The sequence below is a fragment of the Urtica dioica genome, chromosome 8 (genome assembly GCF_054948205.1).
Source record: "Urtica dioica subsp. dioica isolate 48M chromosome 8, U.dioica_male_clone48M_v1_H2, whole genome shotgun sequence".
Taxonomy (NCBI): domain Eukaryota; kingdom Viridiplantae; phylum Streptophyta; class Magnoliopsida; order Rosales; family Urticaceae; genus Urtica; species Urtica dioica.
The window spans coordinates 10,282,547-10,305,729 of record NC_142763.1 but is presented as its reverse complement, the minus strand read 5'-3'; the positions used below and the strand labels follow the sequence as shown (position 1 = coordinate 10,305,729).

The 23,183-nt window shown below is 43.6% G+C and overlaps 2 protein-coding genes and 1 pseudogene across 3 annotated transcripts in view; 1 reads left to right on the top strand and 2 right to left on the bottom strand.

The window, feature by feature from the left end:
- Positions 1 to 1,806, bottom strand: part of LOC149387959 (putative glucan endo-1,3-beta-glucosidase A6 pseudogene) — a 2,355-nt pseudogene extending 549 nt beyond the window's left edge. The window contains exons 1-2 of the transcript XR_016300634.1: positions 1,398 to 1,806; positions 6 to 1,294 (exon numbers count right to left, since the gene is read on the bottom strand). The product of XR_016300634.1 is annotated as a putative glucan endo-1,3-beta-glucosidase A6 pseudogene (transcript). The remainder of the gene's footprint in view (positions 1 to 5; positions 1,295 to 1,397) is intronic.
- Positions 1,807 to 7,023: 5,217 nt separating this feature from the next.
- Positions 7,024 to 8,365, bottom strand: LOC149387958 (putative glucan endo-1,3-beta-glucosidase A6). Its single transcript, XM_089622276.1, has 2 exons — positions 8,308 to 8,365; positions 7,024 to 8,145 (listed from the first exon to the last, which is right to left on the bottom strand). Exons 1-2 carry the CDS (start codon positions 8,363 to 8,365, stop codon positions 7,154 to 7,156), a joined length of 1,050 nt encoding a protein of 349 aa, XP_089478402.1. The 3' UTR covers positions 7,024 to 7,153.
- Positions 8,366 to 14,239: 5,874 nt separating this feature from the next.
- LOC149387957 (Tetratricopeptide repeat (TPR)-like superfamily protein) lies at positions 14,240 to 16,193 on the top strand. The gene is made up of 2 exons (XM_089621734.1): positions 14,240 to 15,505; positions 15,572 to 16,193. Exon 1 carries the CDS (start codon positions 14,408 to 14,410, stop codon positions 15,500 to 15,502), a length of 1,095 nt encoding a protein of 364 aa, XP_089477860.1. The 5' UTR covers positions 14,240 to 14,407; the 3' UTR covers positions 15,503 to 15,505; positions 15,572 to 16,193.
- The last annotated feature ends 6,990 nt before the right edge of the window (positions 16,194 to 23,183 follow it).

Below are 23,183 nucleotides of genomic sequence, written 5' to 3'. Positions count from 1 at the left end.
TGAACAGCCAAGCCATTGAAGTAGCACGTAGCGCCGACACTCCTGAGCTGAGCCCAATACGAGCTGAACGCATAGCTGGCGCGCCGAGCCAACGAATCCGGTCGGCTACAGATCCCACCGGCTCGGATCATCTCGCAGGTCTTGTTCCCCTGCGAGCACGCGTACGATAGCGCCGCTGCGACCTCCTCCGTCCGGTTCCCTCTCACCGCCTCCCTCGACGCCACGCACCAGATCTTCCCCTTGTACGGCCGGTTATTCTCCGGCGCCGGCAACGCCGCGTACTCCGACGGATCCTTCGCGCCGCTGAGATCGATCGGGTAAATCGCCTTTCCGGTCGGGTGCAGAAGCCCGAAATGCCGCTCCGTGCCCGGACCGGTTTTCAGATTCTCGTTGTAGAGAGCGAAGAGGAACGACGGGATCGCGGCTCCGGGTCGAGCCGGGGTTCCGATCGACGGTTTCGCCGTCAATTTCTTGACGGCGTTGCGGTTGTACTCGGCGGCGTTGAAGCGGTTCGCGCCGATCTGGTCCACGTCACCGCCGTTTGGCCATCCGGTCTCGGCGACGAAGATTCGGATATTCGGAAACCCGACCCGCTTCATGGCGAAAACGACGGCGTCTAGCATCTGGTCGAATAAGTTGGTGTAGGTAAGGCTGGTGTTTGGATCCGTGTATTTGATGTCCCTTGACCGGAATAGCGCGTAATCGAGGTGTATGTTGACCGGGTCAGAGGCCCAGGGGAAATAGGGATACACGTCGACGAAGAGGAACGACTTTGTGTGGTTCAGGAATTGGAGCATCGGTTTCATCACCGACTCCGAAACGTCGGATCGAAACGTACCGTTCGAGGGAGGGAACGAGGACTCGAGGCAGTCCATGGCGAGGGTAGTTCCGACTTTGACCTTGGGGATGGATTGGGTCCTGAGGGCTTTTTTGACCTTTCGCATCGCTGGGACCAGGGCGTGCCAGATCTTCTTGTCCTGGACGCTCAGGATCTCGTTTCCGACCAGGAGGTACCGAATCGCCGTTTCGGGGTAAAATGGAGCCACGTTTTTTAGGACCCACTGGTCCGCGAGCGTCTGGTCGTTGGATATGTTGACGATGAGCTCGTTCGGGACCATCACCGAGACCTGAATTCCAGTGTTCTTCAGCGCCGAGAGGATCTCCGGATTCGCGTCGTAGATCTTCACGCGTTTCGCTCTGAGGTTTTTTATGAGCTCCACAGAACGTTTCGGTGATGGGAGGTTGTTTCCAAGCACGCCGTAGTTCACTCCAACTCCGGTAGAAATCTCTGCAACTGAAACATAAAAATAAAAAAACGAAATCTATTTTTTTACCTTTATTTTTTCAATGAATATAAAAATAATATGTAAACGACAAAGCTTGTGTTGCGTACATACCTGAGAGAGAGGCTGAGAGGCAGAGAATGAAGAGCGAAATAAGAGCTCTGAGCCCCATTGTTGATGATTCGCTCTCTCTCCCTCTCGCCAAAGATTGGGTCTTTGAGGGAATGGAAAGAAATGAATGAAGTCTTGGTTTTTCAATATAAGAAACAGAGATTGATGAGGAAGTTGAAGAAGTTTTATCGAGGTCTTGGTGCGGTAGTTGTGTGACTTTATAATACTCCCTGTCTCTCTCAGGTGATATAGGAATAACTTTTATTTTATTCGGATTTTTTTTTTATCTCCGTGAAAAGGTAAAAGAAACGAGCAATAGTTTAGTTGTTATCGTTAATGGATTGTTGAACACGACAGAAAAACTCAAGGCTTTAGCGAGCTTAGGTTTGATTAGTTATTTCAATCACTATATCTGTGGGTAAGTAAACTATAAAATATTAGGAACGAGAACGGATCTTATATTGATTTTTTAATAATTAATTAAGTAAAGTGGGATTTCTAATTAAATATTTCCAATCTTGAGCAATTTCTAATTAAGTACTCATTTTGTTTTTGTCATGAGGATTTCTCCTCTTTTGGGATAATTCATGTGAGAGTGTGAGACCTATATAGTCTTTACGGTGAGATTTAGCTGCCTTCCAAGAAGGTAAGAAAAAGTGGAGACCAACTGGTCAGCGTGGTTCCCAGCAAAAATAAATAAATAAACAAAAACAAACTGGTCTGGACTCTAGTCTTTGTCAGTGTGTGGTACAAAATTACGAATCAATTAGCCGTTGGTCCAATAATAGGTGATTTCATAAACAATATACTATTGTAACTATCATTACTATCAATCAAATTTCTTCTTTTTTTTTCTTGAATAGTACGGAATTTTCCATTAAAATTTAGAAAAACCCATCAATACAAGAGAAAACACCTTAGTACATGGATTACCAGGACCTAAGTCGATGTGAATCTAACACTAAAATCCGGTAAAAATACGATATGTGCTAACTTCCGACAACGGGAAGAATTACAAGCACCAATAGAGCACACAAGAGGCTCGTTAAAAAACCCAAAGATTGGCGATGGAAAAATCCAACCAAACTCGGTCCGATAACCACGAATAGGGTGGCTCTTCAACCTGCATAGATAAAAACGTAACAGGAAATCCACTACGGGAGATGAGACTACGGCTAATCCGAGTCCAAAACAAACCAAAACAAAACAAGCATAATAAAAATTAAAAGGATCCATACTCCAACAACCAAGAACCCTATAACTAAAAGAAAAACCAAAAACCAGCCACCGAAACAGTAAACCAACCACAAAAACCCAGATCTACTACCACCTCTCAGATCCAACCAACCCAGATCTGCGAACATTCGTCAGTCGCACAACGATCGGAGAGCAAGAGCCCGGCGGCACACCCCGACGGCGGTCACACTACGATCGGAGAGCGGTAGCTCGGACGCGGACGCGCACAACGACGACACGCTGAGATACACTCCGAGGGTCAGACGCGGACGGCGGTCGCACCGTCGGAGACCGGCGGCGCACAGCGACAACGAACCCACTCTTAGATTCGTGATGTTTCTTCCCTCCGATCCAAACCCAGGTCGCGCGAAGGGGATGGAGGCCGGGTCGAGGAGTCACGCGCGCCGTGAGAAGATGGCCGACAGATCTGGACAGCGGTGGCGTGCGGGCTCGACGGCTAAGGAGCGGAGAAACGGCGTCCACAGAGAAGGGATCTCATGGAGAATCGCCCTCCCCTCCGGACCGGAGCCGCGACAGTGACGGCGTCCGAGCCCAAAGGGGCGGCGGCGGCGATTAAAAGTTAGGGTTTTCCCCTGTTTCTGTTCTGAGGTTTCTCCAGGAGAGAGAGAGAGGTGCACGAAATAAAATTCAAATTTCTTCTTTAAAAAATAATTAAATTTATGAGAAACATACATTATAATTGCATTTTTTTTCCCTTACAATACAACCAAATATCTGGATTAATTTGTTAACCAAAATTCGATTTTCACTCAAATTGACCGGTTTCTATTTTATTCGGTCCAAAATTGAATCGGTACAATTCAATTTCAGCTAAGGACCACAAATATTCGAACATGCAACTATAAGACCAAAATCAATGAGAAATGTCAAATTAATAAAGTAATGGCACAAATCGTCAAACAAGATTTGAAATAAGTTTGAGGAAGATATTTGTAGTTGAGCAAAAACAAAAACAAATCTTTTTCTCTCTAGAGAAAACTCTAGATCTTGAGTGTCGCTGTCTTCTCATGGAACCCGAACGTCGATCTTACTATTCCAACACGAGGAAAGGGCGTTTTTTTTTTCCTTTTCCTTCGTTTGGTGTCGATAATCCAATAGTCTCTAACCCAACGCAGCGATGCTCTTTCTCCTCTAACTCATTGCGCCGGTCGTCGCTCTGTATATGTGATCTGCACATTGGAACTCTTTTTGGTGACGACAACGACATAGTCTTCCTCGTCCGATCAAGGTAGTCCTCGAAAGCGAATTCTAACTTCTAGTGTGGAACTTCCTTGTCATGGATGGAGTCCGAGAAATCTGTCTTTAGTGATCGAGCAGTCCTCGTCGTCGGTGGCGTAAAGACCAACATTTCTTAAACCGTCTGCAATGGCTCAGTGCAGATCGAAGTGACCTCGGTGTGGCTTCGGAAACAACTAGTAAGAGGCGGCGCAAGGGAACGGAGAGGACGATTGATGCTTTTTTAAGTTTTAGATCTAGTTTTCTATGTTTAGATCTGGCTTTTTTTAGTTTCAGAGTTTAGATTATGTGTAATTAATTTAGTTCACCAATTATGGTGTTTTGGAGTACCAAGTTGTGCTAATCATACTTGGATAAAGCTTTCTGGCTCTCTGGTTTAAAAAATAAAAAGGAATGTTGTATTTTGGAGAGCCAGTTCGATCTAAATTTGTGCCAAGTTTGGAGGCCTCGAGTTTTCGAGGTTGGGCCATGATTTGAGCTTTGGTCTATTTTGGCAATACAAGTTTTGCTCGTTCCAAGATTTGCAAAATATCTTTGTCGAAGGGGCCCAATGGAGTTCTTGATGAGTTATGTTTTTACTCGGCTGAATCCTCCATTGTTTTTCTTTGTATTATTTGTTTGTCTTATGCTTCTCTTTTTTATTTCAGGACATTTGATTGTTAAATAAAGTATCGGCCTCTGTCTAGGATCTTTATAAGGCCGTAGCCAATTCTAATTTGTTAGTGAGAATTCTTAGAAAGAAAAAAAAGCCTTGAAATATATTTAAAAAAACAGTGGCAAATAAAGACTTGTAAAAACATCTATTAGGTTTAATCACACACACAAACTTAAGAAGAAGAACAAAAAAACAAAAAGAAAAATAATAATGATGAGATTCTCTGAAACAACTTGCTAGAGGCTTCGGTGAAATTCAAACAATAACTCTAGTATAGTGTGTGTGTGTGTGTTTTTTTTTTTTTTCACTGTGATAGATTCTTCTATTTGTAAGAGACAACTTGGTCTAAAACTTTCAGTTTTGTGTAGCATCTTTGTTTAAAAATTAGTGAATCCGTCACCGAAAAATTGTTATAGTTTTGTGTCCGAACAATTTTAAAACTAGACCCATTTTTTCACCTTTGGACAAAAATACCTATTGAAATTATGTTTAGTTTAGTCTGGTGTAAGATGTCGCATAGAATATTGGAATTATATGTGTGACAAAAACCATAAGAGTATAAAAAGATGAACTATAAACAATGCGTGAAACTAAAAGACACGATGAATTATTGTTAACTAAGTTAAATGCAAAGCCACCTATGTTTGAAGAGCTATAGCCACTAGAAATAAAATTCACCAATCAATAATTAGTTAATAGTACAAATCGGTCTTATATCGTTATGATCACCTGTGCAAAGCTTTTTACCTCTTACTACCCGTGAGCATAACAAATATTTGGGTATGTGTATACTGTAAAAATATCGTATTAATTTCTCGTCGAAAATGTTAGAATTTGCAAAAAAAAAAAAAACAAAAAAAACAAAAAAAAAACAAATAAATAATTGTTTCAACTTCTTTAAAAGTTCATGATTAATTTTAGTCTACAACATATGTAAAAAATTGTCCTGAAATATAATACTTTGAAAGCATACATACTTCACTTTTTAGTATAAAAATCAAAGCTTTAATGTGATTATTAGACTTCTATAAATGCAATAAAGACAAAATTAGAGGGATAAAAAAATATTGAGAGTAAGAATATGAGAGAAAAACACAAAAAGTGAAGTGTTGTGGGTTAAGGAAATTGTTTTTCAAGATAATTGAGAAAGTTTATATTTGTGAAACTATGACATTATTATTATAAATATTTTGTCATATTTCCGTGATGATGAGCAATTTTTGTAATGAAAATTTATTGCAAGCAATCGGAAGAGAGACCATCTCTCTCTTTTATTATTCAATAATATTGTTTCTGTGATCTGCTCAGGAATACTGCTCGAATCATGGCTGGAATTGCATAAAGAACTTAGGCCAGATGGATCTTGGTCCAAGTGATGAACCCCCCTCGATTTCGCCCTAAAATTTTGAAATGTCCGCCTCGTAGAATTATCAAAATTAACACCGAAGTGAATTTTAGCGAGAGGGATTTCTGTAGATGTGGCTAGGGACTCGTAAGGTTCATTCGCTTGGATATAGCGCACGGCAGATACAACATTAGAGGTTGAAATGTTAGGGGTCTACTTGGCGCTGCTTTTGGCAAAGTTTAAAAATCAAAGGAAAGTCGTGATCGAATGAGACAATAAAATGGTGATGGAGAGTCCTTACGATTATTTATGTTGTAGTATAATATTCTATATTATCTTATTTATTTTGAAGTTATTAGTTTAAGGTCGGAACTCGAATGTTGCTGCTCACTCCGCGTGTCAATAGGCGGAGAGTTCATGGGTTTTGTAAGTTTGAGAAAGTCTTGCTCTTTGTGCGGGACACAAGTACTAGTGTGTTTGAGCGGGGGAGTGAGATTAAAAAATTATAAAAATCATAATAATAAAAAAAAACACTTGCAGTTGGGAATTTGCTCAAACTTCAAATTGAGAGAGATCAAGGTCCTTTGATTCTTTAAATATTATTTTTATAAATTGTTTTGGATCCATTGCCTAATTATAGCTTAACAGGTTTTCTTTTTCTTTTTTGGCCGTTGGAGATGGGAATCTATTGGGTTTCTCTCTCACCCCAATTAATTTTTTAAAAAGGACTGAAATTAAATAACGCTCACCAACTTGCTTTAGCAAACTTTATGCATGTTTGTTAGGCTCCCTCCAAGCATAGAAAATAGAACTTCTACGCTTTTCAAAACTTTTTAACTCATAAATATTTAGGATTCTATTCCCCGCAAAATCAGAATAGACTAACTTTTTTCAATACTAAAATATCGGGTTTTGTTGTACGGACAAAACACAGATCACATTTATATTATTATGTATTAAAGTCAATAAGACTCTACAAAACAAACAAAAACAAAATGACTACACAATATAGTCGATCATCAAACACGTCGGTGTGAAACTGAGATTGTTTGTAACACAATGTCACAAAATCACAATCAATATAATTAAACTAGAGGACCTTTGTTTGATTTTTAGAAGAAAAAAACAAACGGCTATTTACTTTATTTACTTACACATTTTGTAGACTTAAGCACGTACAAATTTAATAAAACCGCGCTTATTATATATAATATATATTTTTTGGGTTGTTCTGTTGATAGCTCATCCAACGGTCATTATTCAACGCTAAACAGATCCCGAAAACTTGCCGCTGAGATTTATCGGGAAAACGCTCTTCCCGTTAGGGTACAGCAACCCGAAATGCCGCTCCGTACCCGGACCCGTTTTCAAGTTCTCGTTGAAAAGCGCAAACAAAAACGCGGGAACGGCCTCGCCAGGCCTCGCCGGAGTCCCGGCCGGCGGGTAAGCGGTCAGCTTCTTCACCACATTCCGATTAAAGATCGCGGCGTTGCGGACATTTGCTCCGACCTGGTTCTTATCGCCGCCGTTTGGCCAGCCCGTTTCCGCGATGTAGATCCGAATACCCGGAAACCCGATCCGCTTCATCGCGAAAACGACGGCGTCTAGCATCTGGTCGAGCAAGTTGGTGTAGGTAAGGCCGGTGTTTGGATCCGTGTATTTGATATCCCTGGACCGGAATAGCGCGTAATCGAGGTTTATGTTGACCGGGTCAGAGGCCCAGGGGAAATAGGGATACACGTCGACGAACATGAACGACTTTGTCCAGCTCAGGAATTGGAGCAGCGGTTTCAAGACCGTCTCCGAAACGTCCGGCCGAAACGTTCCGTTCGAGGGAGGGAACGAGGACTCGAGGCAGTCCATGGCGAGCGGAGTTCCGACTTTGACCCTGCGGATGTTGTTTAGCCTGAGGGCTTTTTGGACCTTTCGCATCGCCGGGACGAGGGCGTACCAGAGCCTCTTGTCGCTCGAGCTCAGAATCTCGTTTCCGACGAGGACGTACCGAATCGCCGTTTCGGGATGGAATGGGACTACGTTCTGGCGGACCCACCGGTTCGCCACGGTCTGGTTGGCGGCGATTATGATCAGGAGCTCGTTCGGAACCATCACCGAGACCTGGATTCCAGTGTTCTTCAGCGCCGAGAGGATCTCCGGATTCGCGTCGTAAATCTTCACGCGTTTCGCTCGGAGGTTTTTTATGAGCTCCACGGAACGTTTCGGTGATGGAAGGTTGTTTCCAAGCACGCCGTAATTTATCCCTAATTGTGCTGTATTCGCTTTCGCTGCACCTGAAAATAATATATATATATATATATATATATATATATATATATAAAATATTATATTGTTTATCTCTTTTATAAATTCAGATAAAGATTTTGTTCTAAAAGAAAACGACAATGCTTTTTTTTTTTACGTACCAGAGAGAGAAACAGAGAGCAAGAGGATGAGTAAGGGAATAAGGACTCTAGGTTCCATTGTTGAGGTTTTGGAAAGGTGTCCAAAATGCAAAAACGTAACTTTTTTTATTTAGAAATAAGAATGAGAAATACTATTCAGTGTGAATCGTGATTATGGAAATGAGTATAAGAAAACAAAAAGTGCAAACAAATCAGCTATTGTACAAATAAACCCCTTTTATAATTGTTATGGTAATAATTTAAGAGTTAAGTTTGGGGCTTTGTTAGTTTTTTCTTTTCCCCTCGTAAATAGTTTGTGGTAATTGCAATTGGAAAGAATGTGAGGAGCAAAAATGTGGCTATGTTGTTGTGAAAATTTTGATGGCTCTTGTTCTTTAAGGTTTGTTTTCATTTATTTGGTTTGTTTGGGTCATAATATGTAACATCAAAAGAGATTCTTTGATTTTAACTCGTCTTTTGGTTTAAAAATTTAAATATAAAAAATATTGGTTGTTTTTTCTTTCTAATAATGTAATCTTTTAGTTGTGAAGATAGTGAACGCAAATACACTTTATCAGGAGAAGGGGAAGCTCAAATTTTGGCTTATCTAAATTTGGTATGATTAGTAATTTTTATTTTATGATATTGTTTGATATAATATATATCCATGTTGTTTGGTGTTCTTCTTCTTATTCTATATATATATATACATATATATATATATATATATATATTGTATTTGAGATGCATAAGCTTTAATCCTTTATTCATCGAACTATTTAATATTTTTGTATTTCAAAGATGATTTGGTTATTTTCAAAGTTCATAGTTCGAATTTTTTATTGATAGTTTAGCGGTACATATACTCGAATGACTTTTCTAATAATAGGTGAAATTTTTAAATAATCATTGAGTTACGCGAAGTTTAGTTTGTGATCACTAAAAGGTCAACTTTTTCTAAATTTTTCTATATTATTGATTTCGTTCTTCATTATTTTTAAATGTTTAGGGTTTAGGGCTTTTTACATTAAACATATGTTTTTACGAAATCAAGTGGTATGTGAAGGTATAACTATGATTTCAATGTTTTTTTTTTTATTTTAAAAATTTCGTTTTTGAAGATTTATTACATGTTTGTCAATAATTTTCTGCATGTCAATAAATCTTCAAAAAATCTTTGAATTTTTTTGAAGATTTTTGTTAAAAAGTTTTAAAATGGTCATGAGTTTGGAAAAATTACATAACTAGCATAAACGTGCGTCACTTTTCATATATTACTCATGTTTTCAAAACATTTCGACAGTAACCGTTTCTCTTTTCTCCGGACAAAATACCATTGTGTTTCAAATCTGGTCAACGGTTATTGAAATCTGGTCAATAATTATTGAAATATGGTCAATAATTATTGAAATCTTGTCAATAATTATTTAAATGTGATTAACAATTATTGAATTTTAGTTAATAATTATTGAAATCTGGTTCAAAATAATTGTATATTGAAATCTGGTTAACAGTTATTGAAATCTGGTTAACAATTATTGAAATATGGTTAATAATTAGTAAAGAAAAATCGGCACTTAAAAAAATTAAAATATTTATTTATGAAAGGTAAAAAGTTCAGCGGCTAATATTGATTTTTATTAGATGATATTTCCGCCATAAATTTTGCTATAATTCCTAAATGAAATGAGAAAAAAAAATAGGAAATAAGAGTTAGTCGTGCAAGGCCCTTTATCTATTGGGATTATTCCTATTCTATGATCTCCACAATGATTTTGGACCAAAATCAAATAAGTCCAATTTTATCCTAAAATATGACTACCTAAAATGAGCTATTACATTTATATCCTTCCTATTTAGTTTCTTTTTATTAGATAATTAAAACCTTTTTCAATTTTATTCCTATAACAATTATTTTTATTTGGAATAAAAATTTGAAACCGTCCAAAATCATTTCTTTTCTTCATCTTCGTCCAAAATCAAAATCTCTCTCTCTCTTCGTCTCTCTCTCTCCATTTCGCTCTCTCTCTCTCTCTCTATTAAAAAAACAGCAACAATCAAGATCATCGACCATCACCGTCCCTTCCTCTTCTTCTCCATCTTCTTCTCGTCATCTTCTTCCTTGCGCTCGGCCGCCAGTCTCAACACCGATTCATCGCGTGCACGCCGTGACCGAGGGAAAGGAAATCGCCGCGAGCCGCCGTGGCCGGCCGACCGGGAAGCGAGCGCCGGGAGAGAGAGAACACACCCCGGAGAGTCCAAATCGACGAAAATTAGGTAAGGAATCAAACCCGAAATGGATTTGTGTGATTCTAGGGTTTGTAGCTCAAATTGGGATTTTGATTTCTTGGTTTGATTTCGTGAAATTGGCTAGTTTTGGATCATGATTAGACTCTGTTGGTGATGATTATCATATGGATTTGAGAGATTGAGATTGATGGTTTGATTTGAATTTTCGGACTTGGCCGTGAGTGTATTTCTTGGCCGTGTGATGTTTTTTTTTAAATTCTGATGTTTGGGTGATTAATGATTTGAGAATGATTAAGTATGGTTTGTTAGCACAGGTTCGCAGTGATGATTAGAATTGTGACATGTTAACGTGTTTTGTCGCTTTGTTGTGAGTTTTACTTGTTGAGGGTCTAGACTCGATATAGGTGGGCTACGCAGAGCCCACAACGACTGTTCGGGGTGGCGAGGATGAGGCCGGGAAATGACGGAGCTACGCTCGAGCATCGACGAGGCGAAGCCGAGACTGGGTGAATAACGACATTTCGGTTTAGGCTCGGAGACTCGCGGAACGTCCGTTTTAAAAATTCAACGAGTTATCTAATTATTATTATCTTGTAATTATTAGTAGTATCATGAATGTTGGAATGATGTACAGTTTGTTACACAACTATGGAATAGAGTGCCGAGATCCTGCCCAGAGGAGAGTAATGTTACTCAGTTTTTTCTTGATTAATATGTTGTAATTTTCTTATTTCAGATGAAATAGCAAACTGCAGAGTATGTTGTTTCCCAATTTTGATAACATGTGTTTGGTATTGACAGTAGCTAGTTTATTGATATCAATGTCAATAAACTGTCTGGTTTATTTACATTGATGTCAATAAACCAGACAGTTTATTGACATCGATGTCAATAAACCTGATAGTTTATTGACATCAATGCCAATAAACCGACAGGTTTGACATTGTTACTTCAACGTTATCATGTTTTCAGTTATTTTTTTGTCATTTAGGGTTGACATGTTTTCAATGAGGTCATGAAGAAATCAATGTCCGAGGAAGAGGACGATATAAAGTATTACATCATATTCAGAATTACAAAATGGTTACAAAATTAAAACTTATTCAACGACTGCTTCTCTGAGACAAAGGAACAGGATCGTCACATGTCTTTCTATTGTGTCCTTCTTTGCTTAACTTCAACATGAATGTCCAATGCTTTAGCACTGCCATGGGGGTGAATGACACCTAAATAATAACTTCAACAGAAAAAAGGTCTCACCTACAATGAACAAGGATTTATAGTTAGTTCTGGAGCAATAAGTAATTTTTGTTCTTTTATTTTATTCATAATAATGTCAATAAATATTGGAACTTATTGGTATTAATGTCATTAAAAAGTCACTGAGTTATAGAAAAATAATTAGTTCATGTTTTTTTATTCATATTAATGTCAATAAACATTGGAACTTATTGATATTAATGTCAATAAAAAGGCACAGTGAGTTATTGAAAAATAATTAATTCCTGTTCTTTTTTATTCATATTAATGTCAATAAACATTGGAACTTATTGGTATTAATGTCAATAAAAAGTCATTGTGAGTTATAGAAAAATAATTAATTCATGTTCTTTCTTTTATTCATATTAATGTCAATAAACATTGGAACTTATTAGTATTAATGTCAATAAAAAGTCACAGTGAGTTATTGAAAAATAATTAATTCCTGTTCTTTTTTTATTCGTATTAATGTCAATAAACATTGGAACTTATTGGTATTAATTTCAATAAAAAGTCACTGTGAGTTATAGAAAAATAATTAATTCATGTTTTTTTTATTCATATTAATGTCAATAAACATTGGAACTTATTAGTATTAATATCAATAAAAAGTCACAGTGAGTTATTGAAAAATAATTAATTCATGTTCTTTTTTATTCGTATTAATGTCAATAAACATTGGAACTAATTGGTATTAATGTCAATAAAAAGTCACTGTGAGTTATAGAAAAATAATTAATTCATGTTCTTTTTTATTCGTATTAATGTCAATAAACATTGGAACTAATTGGTATTAATGTCAATAAAAAGTCACTGTGAGTTATAGAAAAATAATTAATTCATGTTCTTTTTTTTATTCATATTAATGTCAATAAACATTGGAACTTATTAGTATTAATGTCAATAAAAAGTCACAGTGAGTTATTGAAAAATAATTGTGAGAAAGAACATATCACATTAGTATAGATCTTACCAACATTAAAGTAGAAAGAGCATGAAGGTTTAACCCATGTACAACTATGCTTGACATACACTAAAATATCACACATTACTGCATAAAAGAGTGTAATCAGGATGTTAATTTCATATTTTAAACGTTTAAAATTCCTTTATAAACATTTAAAATCATAACAAAAAAAATTAAAAAACTGTGAAGATTTATTGACATTGATGTCAATAAAATTGCATTTTTATTGACATTGATGTCAATAAATCTTCAAAGGATTTTCCCAGAACCGTTGAAGATTTATTGACATTAATGTCAATAAAAATGCAACAATGTCAATAAATCTTCAACGATTCCCAGAAATTTTCAGAATTTTTTTCCAGATTTTCCATGCTTCCAAGAATCGTTCTTTTATTGTTTTTTTAACTTCAAAGACCACAGGAATTCAACGAGAAACTTTTTTCATGAAAATCTCTAAACTCTAAAGTGAAAATGACAAACTATAACATAGTAAAAGTGAACGAAAATGAAGAAAAAAAAAAGAGAGCAAAACTTCTTCCCTTGAGTTGAAACCACTGAAAAACAAGTTGAAGACTAGAGAGAGAGAGACGAGTTGAAGCTTGAAAACGAGAGAGAGAGAGAGAGAGAGAGAGAGAGAGAGAGAGAGAGAGAGAGAGAGAGAGAGAGAGAGTAGAAGAGAGAGAGAGAGAGAGGGGGATAGAGAGAGAGAGAGAGACTGTGAAGATTTATTGACATTGATGTCAATAAATATGCATTTTTATTGACATTGATGTCAATAAATCTTCAAAGGATTTTCCCAGAACCGTTGAAGATTTATTGACATTGATGTCAATAAAAATGCAACAATGTCAATCTTCAACGAATTCCCAGAAATTTTCAGAAATTTTTACAGATTTTTCATGCTTCAAATAATCGTTCTTTCATTGTTTTTTAACTTCAAAGACCACAAAAACTTTTGTTTTTCATGAAAACCATTAAACCCTAATCAAAGTGACGAACTTTTTTCATGATGAAGCTTTTCCATAATCAAAGTGATAGATGAAGGAAAATGATAACAAACCTTCTTTCCATGAGCATGAAGCCACTGGAAAACGAGTTCAAGATGAGAGCAGAGAGAGACACGAGTTGATATAGAGAGAGAGAGACGAACATGAAAAGAGAGGAAGACAGAGTACACACGCGAGAGATAGAGGAAGAGAGAGAGAGAAGTCTGACTAAAATAAAAAGTAATCCCAATTAAAAAGTAATAGAAGTCAAATACTAAAATAATAAAAAAAAGAAAACAAAGTGGAGTTATTTTTGTACTTAAGGAAAATAGGTAGTCATAATTTAAGATAAAATGAGACTTATTTGATTTTGGTCCAAAATTATTGTAGAAGTCGTAGTTCGGGAATAATCCTTATCTATTTGCTAAAAGCCCATTCTCGACATTTTTCATAAATACATCTGTGTTTTTAGATTTATTTGAGTCTCCGCGTTCGTCCGCTCTAAAACTGGCGATCGTTTTATAAACCCTCAAGCTATTGCGTCTCCGCAATCGTTCGCTCCGAGAAAGCTCCAAGCTTGTTGACACGTGGACTCGGCGGCTTTATCCATTAAGCCGAATCCAGTACCTCAACTACTCTCTTCACTTCTCCGACCGCAATGGCGGCGGCGGCAACCATTCGCCGCGCGATCACCACCGCTCTCCGAACCCCACAACCCTTCTCGCTCCGCCACGTCTCGTCCAAGGCCCGTCCTTTCCGAGCCCGCTCGAAAACCCCGACGGAGACCCACTTCGAGAAATGGGTCCAGATCCTGAAACCCGGGTTCACCCCGGCCGACGTGGTCCGAGCTCTCAACTCCCAAATCGACCCAGAGCTCGCCGTCGACATCTTCCGCTGGACCGCCCAGCAGCGCAGCTACAGCCACACCCCCGAGACGTACCACACCATCCTCTGCATCGCCGCCTCCGCTCGCCGCCACAAAACCGCCGAGTCTCTCGTCGAAGAGATCCTCGCCGGAGTCTGCCGTCCGACCCTCCCGCTCTACAACACCGTCGTCCGAGTCTGCTGCTCCAACGGAGGCCACCTCGGCCGGGCCTTCGACGCCTTCAAAAAAATGGCCGCCTCGCCCGAAGCCAAGCCCGACCTCGAAACCTTCACGACCCTCTTCTCGGCCCTCCTGAGGCGGTTCGGGAGATCGGACACGGTGTGCCACGTGTACCTCCGCTCTGTCAGATCGCTGGCGAGGCAGATGAAGTCGATGGGAGTGAGCCCCGACACGTACGTGCTGAACATGATCGTGAGGGCTTACTCGGAGTGTGGCCACGTGGACGAGGCCATCGAGGTCTACCGGGAAATGGGGGTCCAGGGCTGCCGGCCCAACGCTCACACGCACGGGTTCATCGCGAGGGCTTTGTGCGAGAAAGGAAGGGTTTCTCAGGGGTTTTGGTTCCATCAGCAGATGAGAAGGACGGGCATGATTCCGAAAGGGCCGGGTTTCATGGTCGTCATTTGCAGCTTGGCCATGGACGGCCGGCTCGACGAGGCCCAGAAGGCCGCGTTTGATATGCTCCGGTGTGGGATGTCGCCGGATTTGTTGACTTACAAGACCGTTCTCGAGGAGATGTGTCGCTCCGGGAAGGACGACCAGGCTGCCAAGCTTCTCGAGGAGTTTCGGAGGAAGGACCCGAGGATGGGGTCCGGGGATTACGATACTTTGGTGAACCGGTTGCATTTGATCAAGGAGGATATTTGACAGGTATTTTTTGTTTTTTGTTTTTGGTTTTTTTTACTCGAGGATCGGTGATAAGGATTGTCGTTGCAGAGTTGATATGGGGTTTGAGAAGTTTTTCTGAGAAAGTTTGTGGCTTTTCCTCACTGAGGTTTAAGAAACACAAAGGATTTCTTGGGATGCACGGATGTAAGGATTTCAACAAAGGTGGTTTGCAGAAATGGGATGGAGGGTTTTCTTGTTGGTTTCGTTAGTTGAAGGAGACAAGGCAAGTATGGACAGGTCATATCTTCGGGTAATTCCTGGTTGTTGTGTTGTCCAAAGATCTCAGTTTCAATCCAGGTGGAGATTCAAGATGGCTCAGCCAGCAGATTTGAATAACTGTTTAATACCATTGAATGTGCTTTTGAGCGGGCTATTTGGGTTGAATCCGAGCCGTTGTTAGCGGTGGCAAACAACAAAATCGTCTTTGTGGCAAGGTTCTGTGACGGAATGTATTTGAACTCGATCTGAGGCAGATCTCGGAGCCGTTGAAAGGCGCTCGATTCAGGCTTTTGTAAGCCGTTTTGAATTGGGATATTGTAAATTTTGTAATCACCTTGGTTGTCTAGTGCTTTACTATACTCTTTTGAATAAAGAAAGGGAAGAAAATAAGAGAGGAGTTTGTTTCAGGGAAATGATAATTTTTTTTATTTATTTTATTTTTATTTTTTAGCTCAAGAGGGAAATGAATGATTTATTAACGTGACATTTGATTTGAAAAAAAAGGGTCGTCTCTTGTTGTCTTAGATAATTCATCCTCACACAGTCATGTCAAATAGTGTTAAAATACAGACTTGTTAAGGAAACTAGCAAAAAAAATTAGAATAAATGTTACTTATGCTCACTGAATTTTGGTGGTGCTGAGAATACAGTTCTTGTACTACAAAAACTCAGTTTTTAGTCCTTAATATCAGATGTTATAATAGAATTAGGCCTTCCGTGTATTATTTCGAGCAAACGTCAGTTAAGTTTACCATTATTCCAGAAGTTACGAATATACCCTTAGTTTAAACCATTTCAAAATATAAATGAGATATTTTATGATATCAGGTATAAATGATATCAAAATGGAAAGTGTTGTCGGTCCGTCTCGGACCGACGAGAACTAAGGCATCGCTTAGATCCACGCGACCGGTGCAAGGCCCGCACAGCGGCTCCCGGCCGGCCAAGTGCCGTCCAGCCAGCTCCCGGCCGGCGGCCGCCCGGCGTATGACCGGCCCAGGGCCGGCGCTGGCCAAGGCCGGCGCTCCAAGGCCGGCCCTCCACGGCCGGCGCTGGCCAAGGCCGGCGCTCCAGGGCCGGCCCTCCACGGCCGGCGCTCCAAGGCCGGCCCTCCACGGCCGGCGCTGGCCAAGGCCGGCGCTCCAAGGCCGGCCCTCCTCGGCCGGCGCTGGCCAAGGCCGGCCCTCCACGGCCGGCGCTGGCCAAGGCCGGCGCTCCAAGGCCGGCCCTCCTCGGCCGGCGCTGGCCAAGGCCGGCGCGCCAAGGCCGGCCCTCCACGGCCGGCGCTCCAAGGCCGGCCCTCCTCCATGGCCGGCCGGCGCTCCAAGGCCGGCCTTCCTCCAAGGCCGGCCCTCCTCCATGGCCGGCCGGCGCTCCAAGGCCGGCCCTCCTCGGCCGGCGCTCCAAGACCGGCCCTCCTCGGCCGGCGCTCCAAGACCGGCCCTCCTCGGCCGGCGCTCCAAGACCGGCCATCCACGGCCGGCACTCCAAGGCCGGCCCTCCTCCAAGGCCGGCCCAACCTTGCTCACTCGGCCAAGGGGTCTTCAAGCCACCCCTGGGCTGCCTATAAATACAAGGGTCCTTCCCTTGACCCAGGTAATCCATTCTTGAGCACTGAAACGCTGCCGAACTCGTACCTCGCTCGTTTCTCTCAAGCTTTGGCCTCTAAACACCCCTAAAACCTCTGTACTCCACCTCAATCACACTAATGTTGAGCGTCGGAGAGGTAAACAGGGGCACCCCCCCTGTTTCCCCTTTGTAGTTCACGTGTTCTCTACTCCTTTTCAGGTACTCCGGCGAACTCAAGGGACATCCACAGCTAAGGGACGACTTGGGATACCAAGTCCGACACGCTCGAGTCAAGACGAGACCACTTGGTCCGGCCTTGGGTCTAACCGTCTTTGGCTCCTAAATAGTTGTCCGAAAAACAGCGACAACATTTTGGCGCTAGAAGGAGGGCATCTCTCGACCTTGACGACACATCCCCTCTACCAGTCTTCTTCTCACTTCTACGACTCTCGAGAGATGAGTCGTAGCCCCGCCACCTCCGTGGGCGCCCGAGCGACTAGCTCGAGGCGCGACCTCCAAAGCTCCGCGCACCGTCTCGAAGGGCAACCTCATGATAATGAGAGCCAGCCCCGAGACCCGGCGAATGACCCCGAGGCCGCAGTCCGAGAGGACACGGCTCGAAGGCTCGCCGAACTCCTAGACCGCCCCGGCGTCACCGGCGCGCTCATCGCCGACCTCCTCGACTCCAACAACGTCGGCGACATCAACCACGAGACCAACCTCGACCTCGCTATTCACGAAAGCGGACACGCGCGCACGCCTCCAAGGGGACACCCTCGGGCGGCCGCGTCAAAACGTCAACTTTCTGGTGAGCACGCACACACGCCCTCGAGGGGACACCCTCGGGCGACCACGCACAATGCCCGAGGACGCTCGACCTCGAGGTCCCGAAAGGGACGCTCCAAGCTCACCATCCGCATCCAAAACCCTTGTGAAGGTGACGACGTCGATGGTCTCGGCCTCCGCCAAAGGCGTCGCCTGAGTGATGCGCCCTTAACAAGGGTGATAGGGACGGCCTCCGGAGACTTGAGAGACCGCCTCAACTCTCAAAGAAAGGATCCCGAGTTCGACTTGAGAGAAAAGCTCAACGCCCGACGCGAGACCGCGATCATCTTGGGGCAGCAACCACCCAACATTGATCGAGCACTCGATCAAGAGCGCGCAGCCACGCTTGTGATACCGGCCGTTGGTCCCGAGTCACGAAGGAAAAGGCGCCGGAAAGGTCAAGTCCCTAACAACCACCCTTCTCCAGCCCCGAAGCAATCCTTCGTCCCGCTCAACACAACGTCCGACCGGATCCTGCGCTTACGCCGCGATGAGCTGGGAAGCCCCGCTCCACTCACAAAGGACCCCGCGAAGCGAGATCGAAGTCGGTTCTGCGAATACCACAAAGATCACGGGCACGCGACGGTCGAATGCAAGCAGCTCAAGAAGCGAATTGATTCCCTAATTCGAGTTGGGAATCTCAGGGAATTCGTCGTGTCTACTAGCAAGCCATGATGGTCGCGACTTCGACATTCACGACCGAACTCGATCGGCTTCGTGGTCACTTTCATTTCAAAAGTGTAATTTCCCTTTTTCAAAGAAGGCCAAGTGCCATGACAAGCTGTAATGACCCCCTTATTGCAATAAAGAGTTATTTCACACATGAAAAAATGCTATTGTATACCTCTAACGCGAGAGTTTCTCAACCTTTGTCTCACAAACGCAAGAAACTCGGGGGGCTAACAGGGACCAACGCTCAATCAAAACGCTCAATCAAAAAACAATTCAACAACAACTAAAAAAATAAAAATAAGAGAGACTCTTCGCATGCCTCCTCGAGATGAATTCATTCCTCGAGTCGAGCTACGAGTCCGTGAATCGACCGATACTCCTCGCGCCGACTCTTCACAAAACTCCTCGTGCAAGCTCTACGTGAGTCCTCGAGTCGAGTTCGAGTCCACGAGTCGACCAATACTCCTCGTTCCGACTCTTCGCATGCCTCCTCGAGATGAATTCATTCCTCGAGTCGAGCTACGAGTCCGTGAATCGACCGATACTCCTCGCGCCGACTCTTCACTAACCACTCCTCTTGCAGGCTTTACATGAGTCCTCGAGTTGAGTCCCAAGTCCACAAGCCAACTAACTATTCCTCGTGCAGGCTCTACATGAGCCCTCGAGTTGAGTCTTGAGTTCACGCTCGCCGCCCAGCTCGTCGGCCGAAAGGCAACGGGTTACAAATGGGTTCAAGGCCTGCGTCCGCTGGGCGTATCTGGTCTAGCCAGCGTCCACGGGAAACCTCGCCACACAAATGTGGCATCGCGCTCGTCGCCCAGCTCGTCGGCCAATAGGCAACGAGTTACAAATGGGTTCACTGCGTCCGCTGGGCGTATCTGGTCTAGCCAGCGTCCACGGGAAACCTCGCCACACAAATGTGGCATCGCGCTCGCCGCCCAGCTCGTCGGCCAATAGGCAACGAGTTACAAATGGGTTCAAGGCTTGCGTCCGCCAGGGCGTATCTGGTCAAGCCAGCGCCCACGGGAAACCTCGCCACACAAATGTGGCATCGCGCTCGCCGCCCAGCTCGTCGGCCGATAGGCAACGAGTTACAAATGGGTTCAAGGCTTGCGTCCGCCAGGGCGTATCTGGTCAAGCCAGCGTCCACGGGAAACCTCGCCACACAAATGTGGCATCGCGCTCGCCGCCCAGCTCGTCGGCCGATAGGCAACGGGTTACAAATGGGTTCAAGGCTTGCGTCCGCCAGGGCGTATCTGGTCGAGCCAGCGTCCACGGGAAACCTCGCCACACAAATGTGGCATCGCGCTCGCCGCCCAGCTCGTCGGCCGACAGGCAACGAGTTACAAATGGGTTCAAGGTCCGCGCACAAAACAAAAAAGACGTGCAAATCGATTATGCCTTCGTTGGCAAGTCGAGAAAAGTAAGACGCGCACTACACAAAAAAGACGTGCAAATCGATTATGCCTTCGTTGGCAAATCGAGAAACGTAAGACGCGCACAAAACGACAAAGACGTGCTAATCGATTATGCCTTCGTTGGCAAATGGAGAACATAAGACGCGCACAATACAACAAAGACGTGCTAATCGATTATGCCTTCGTTGGCAAATCGAGGAAAGTAAGACGCGCACTAAACGATAAAGACGTGCAAATCGATTATGCCTTCGTTGGCAAATCGAGAAAAGTAAGACGCGCACAAAACGACAAAGACGTGCAAATCGGTTATGCCTTCGTTGGCAAATCGAGAAAAGTAAGACGCGCACAAGACAACAGAAGACGTGCAAATCGGTTACGCCCTCATTGGCAGACCGAGAAAATAAGCCACGCACGATCAACCCGAAACAAAAGGCCGTCCCTCGCGACGCACAAAGGCCGTCCCTCGCGGCGCACAAAGGCCGTCCCTCGCAACGCGCGAAGGCCATTCCTCATGACACGAACCCGAGAGCGTTCATCCCGCATCCGTATAAAGGCGTAGATTTTGAGTTTCCACTCGATCTACGCTCGACCAGAAACTCGGGGGGCTAATGTTGTCGGTCCGTCTCGGACCGACGAGAACTAAGGCATCGCTTAGATCCACGCGACCGGTGCAAGGCCCGCACAGCGGCTCCCGGCCGGCCAAGTGCCGTCCAGCCAGCTCCCGGCCGGCGGCCGCCCGGCGTATGACCGGCCCAGGGCCGGCGCTGGCCAAGGCCGGCGCTCCAAGGCTGGCCCTCCACGGCCGGCGCTGGCCAAGGCCGGCGCTCCAGGGCCGGCCCTCCACGGCCGGCGCTCCAAGGCCGGCCCTCCACGGCCGGCGCTGGCCAAGGCCGGCGCTCCAAGGCCGGCCCTCCTCGGCCGGCGCTGGCCAAGGCCGGCCCTCCAAGGCCGGCCCTCCACGGCCGGCGCTAGCCAAGGCCGGCGCTCCAAGGCCGGCCCTCTTCGGCCGGCGCTGGCCAAGGCCGGCGCGCCAAGGCCGGCCCTCCACGGCCGGCGCTCCAAGGCCGGCCCTCCTCCATGGCCGGCCGGCGCTCCAAGGCCGGCCTTCCTCCAAGGCCGGCCCTCCTCCATGGCCGGCCGGCGCTCCAAGGCCGGCCCTCCTCGGCCGGCGCTCCAAGACCGGCCCTCCTCGGCCGGCGCTCCAAGACCGGCCATCCACGGCCGGCACTCCAAGGCCGGCCCTCCTCCAAGGCCGGCCCAACCTTGCTCACTCGGCCAAGGGGTCTTCAAGCCACCCCTTGGCTGCCTATAAATACAAGGGTCCTTCCCTTGACCCAGGTAATCCATTCTTGAGCACTGAAACGCTGTCGAACTCGTACCTCGCTCGTTTCTCTCAAGCTTTGGCCTCTAAACACCCCTAAAACCTCTGTACTCCACCTCAATCACACTAATGTTGAGCGTCGGAGAGGTAAACAGGGGCACCCCCCCTGTTTCCCCTTTGTAGTTCACGTGTTCTCTACTCCTTTTCAGGTACTCCGGCGAACTCAAGGGACATCCACAGCTAAGGGACGACTTGGGATACCAAGTCCGACACGCTCGAGTCAAGACGAGACCACTTGGTCCGGCCTTGGGTCTAACCGTCTTTGGCTCCTAAATAGTTGTCCGAAAAACAGCGACAACAGAAAGCCCCAAATCTTGTTCGACAGACAAAATGAGGAGCTAGGGTTCAAAAAAAAAAACCCCAAATCGTGTTTGTTTCTTCATCGAGTAAATCGAACATCGTTTCGCCTTCATTCCTTGTTCGCGATGGACAGCAGTGCAAGCATCTCCTCAAGTTGCAAGAAACAGCGCTGCACCATTGATGAACAGCGACACCCATATTGTAATTGTGGTATGAGCGAAATCCGGACCGCATGGACAGGGGATAATCCAGGACGACGCTTCTTTGGATGTTCAAAATATAAGGTAAGTGAATTTGTGGTTGTTCAGGAATTTTTGGACTTGAATCTGGATTTTCAGTATTTTAATTATGTAATTTGTGGATTTTCAGTATTTTTCCATCTCTTTCTGTCTATGAATTGTATCAGAGTAAGGACGATAGAGGGTGCAATTTTTTTCAATGGATGGACCCGCCAATAATGTGTCCGAGGGCAAAGAAAATCATTCCAGGTTTACTGAAGAAAATCAACAAATATGAAAACGTTGGTGAAGAATGGGAATTTGAAGATTCGATGGATAATGGACAATATTCTGGACTGAATGTATCAAGTGATGAATCAAGATTGAATCTCTCAACTGAAGATGTTATAGCCGTGATGCATAGTGAATCCAAGAAATTTAAGTTGTTGCTCTGTGTTGTTGTATTTTTTCTTTGTCTGCTTTTGTTTAAGTAATTAATGCAGTAGTGGTTGACGCTGATACAAGATAATATATGTTGTGTTGTTATTAGAAGAAAATTGGTGTTTTCTTTGTGCATCTTGCGTTTGACACTGAATGAAGATAGGGAAACAGAATGAGATAGGTAACTGTTAAAATGCTCAAGAATCTGTTAACATATTCAAAATACATAACACATTCAAAATACATAACACATTCAAAATACATTAAACATTCAAATGCTCAGGAATCTGTTAACATATTCAAAAAAGTAAATCACTTTCAAAAGGACTTGGGTTACATATTCAAGTCATATTTTACTATTAACTTTCTTAAGTTAAAGACTCCCAAAATGACTTGGTTTACACATTCAAGTCGCATATACATCATCATAATCCAAAAAAGACTAACAACATAGTCATAGCAATAAACCCGGGCTTCTAATCTCGGAATAAACTGCGCGGCTCCATTTGCCCTCCTCGCAAGCCGGTTTGAGTATGGAACCGAGGGCTACGCTGTAAATACCATATATGAATAAATCAGATTCATGTATTCCATGATTTTAGGTTAATTTCAATCTA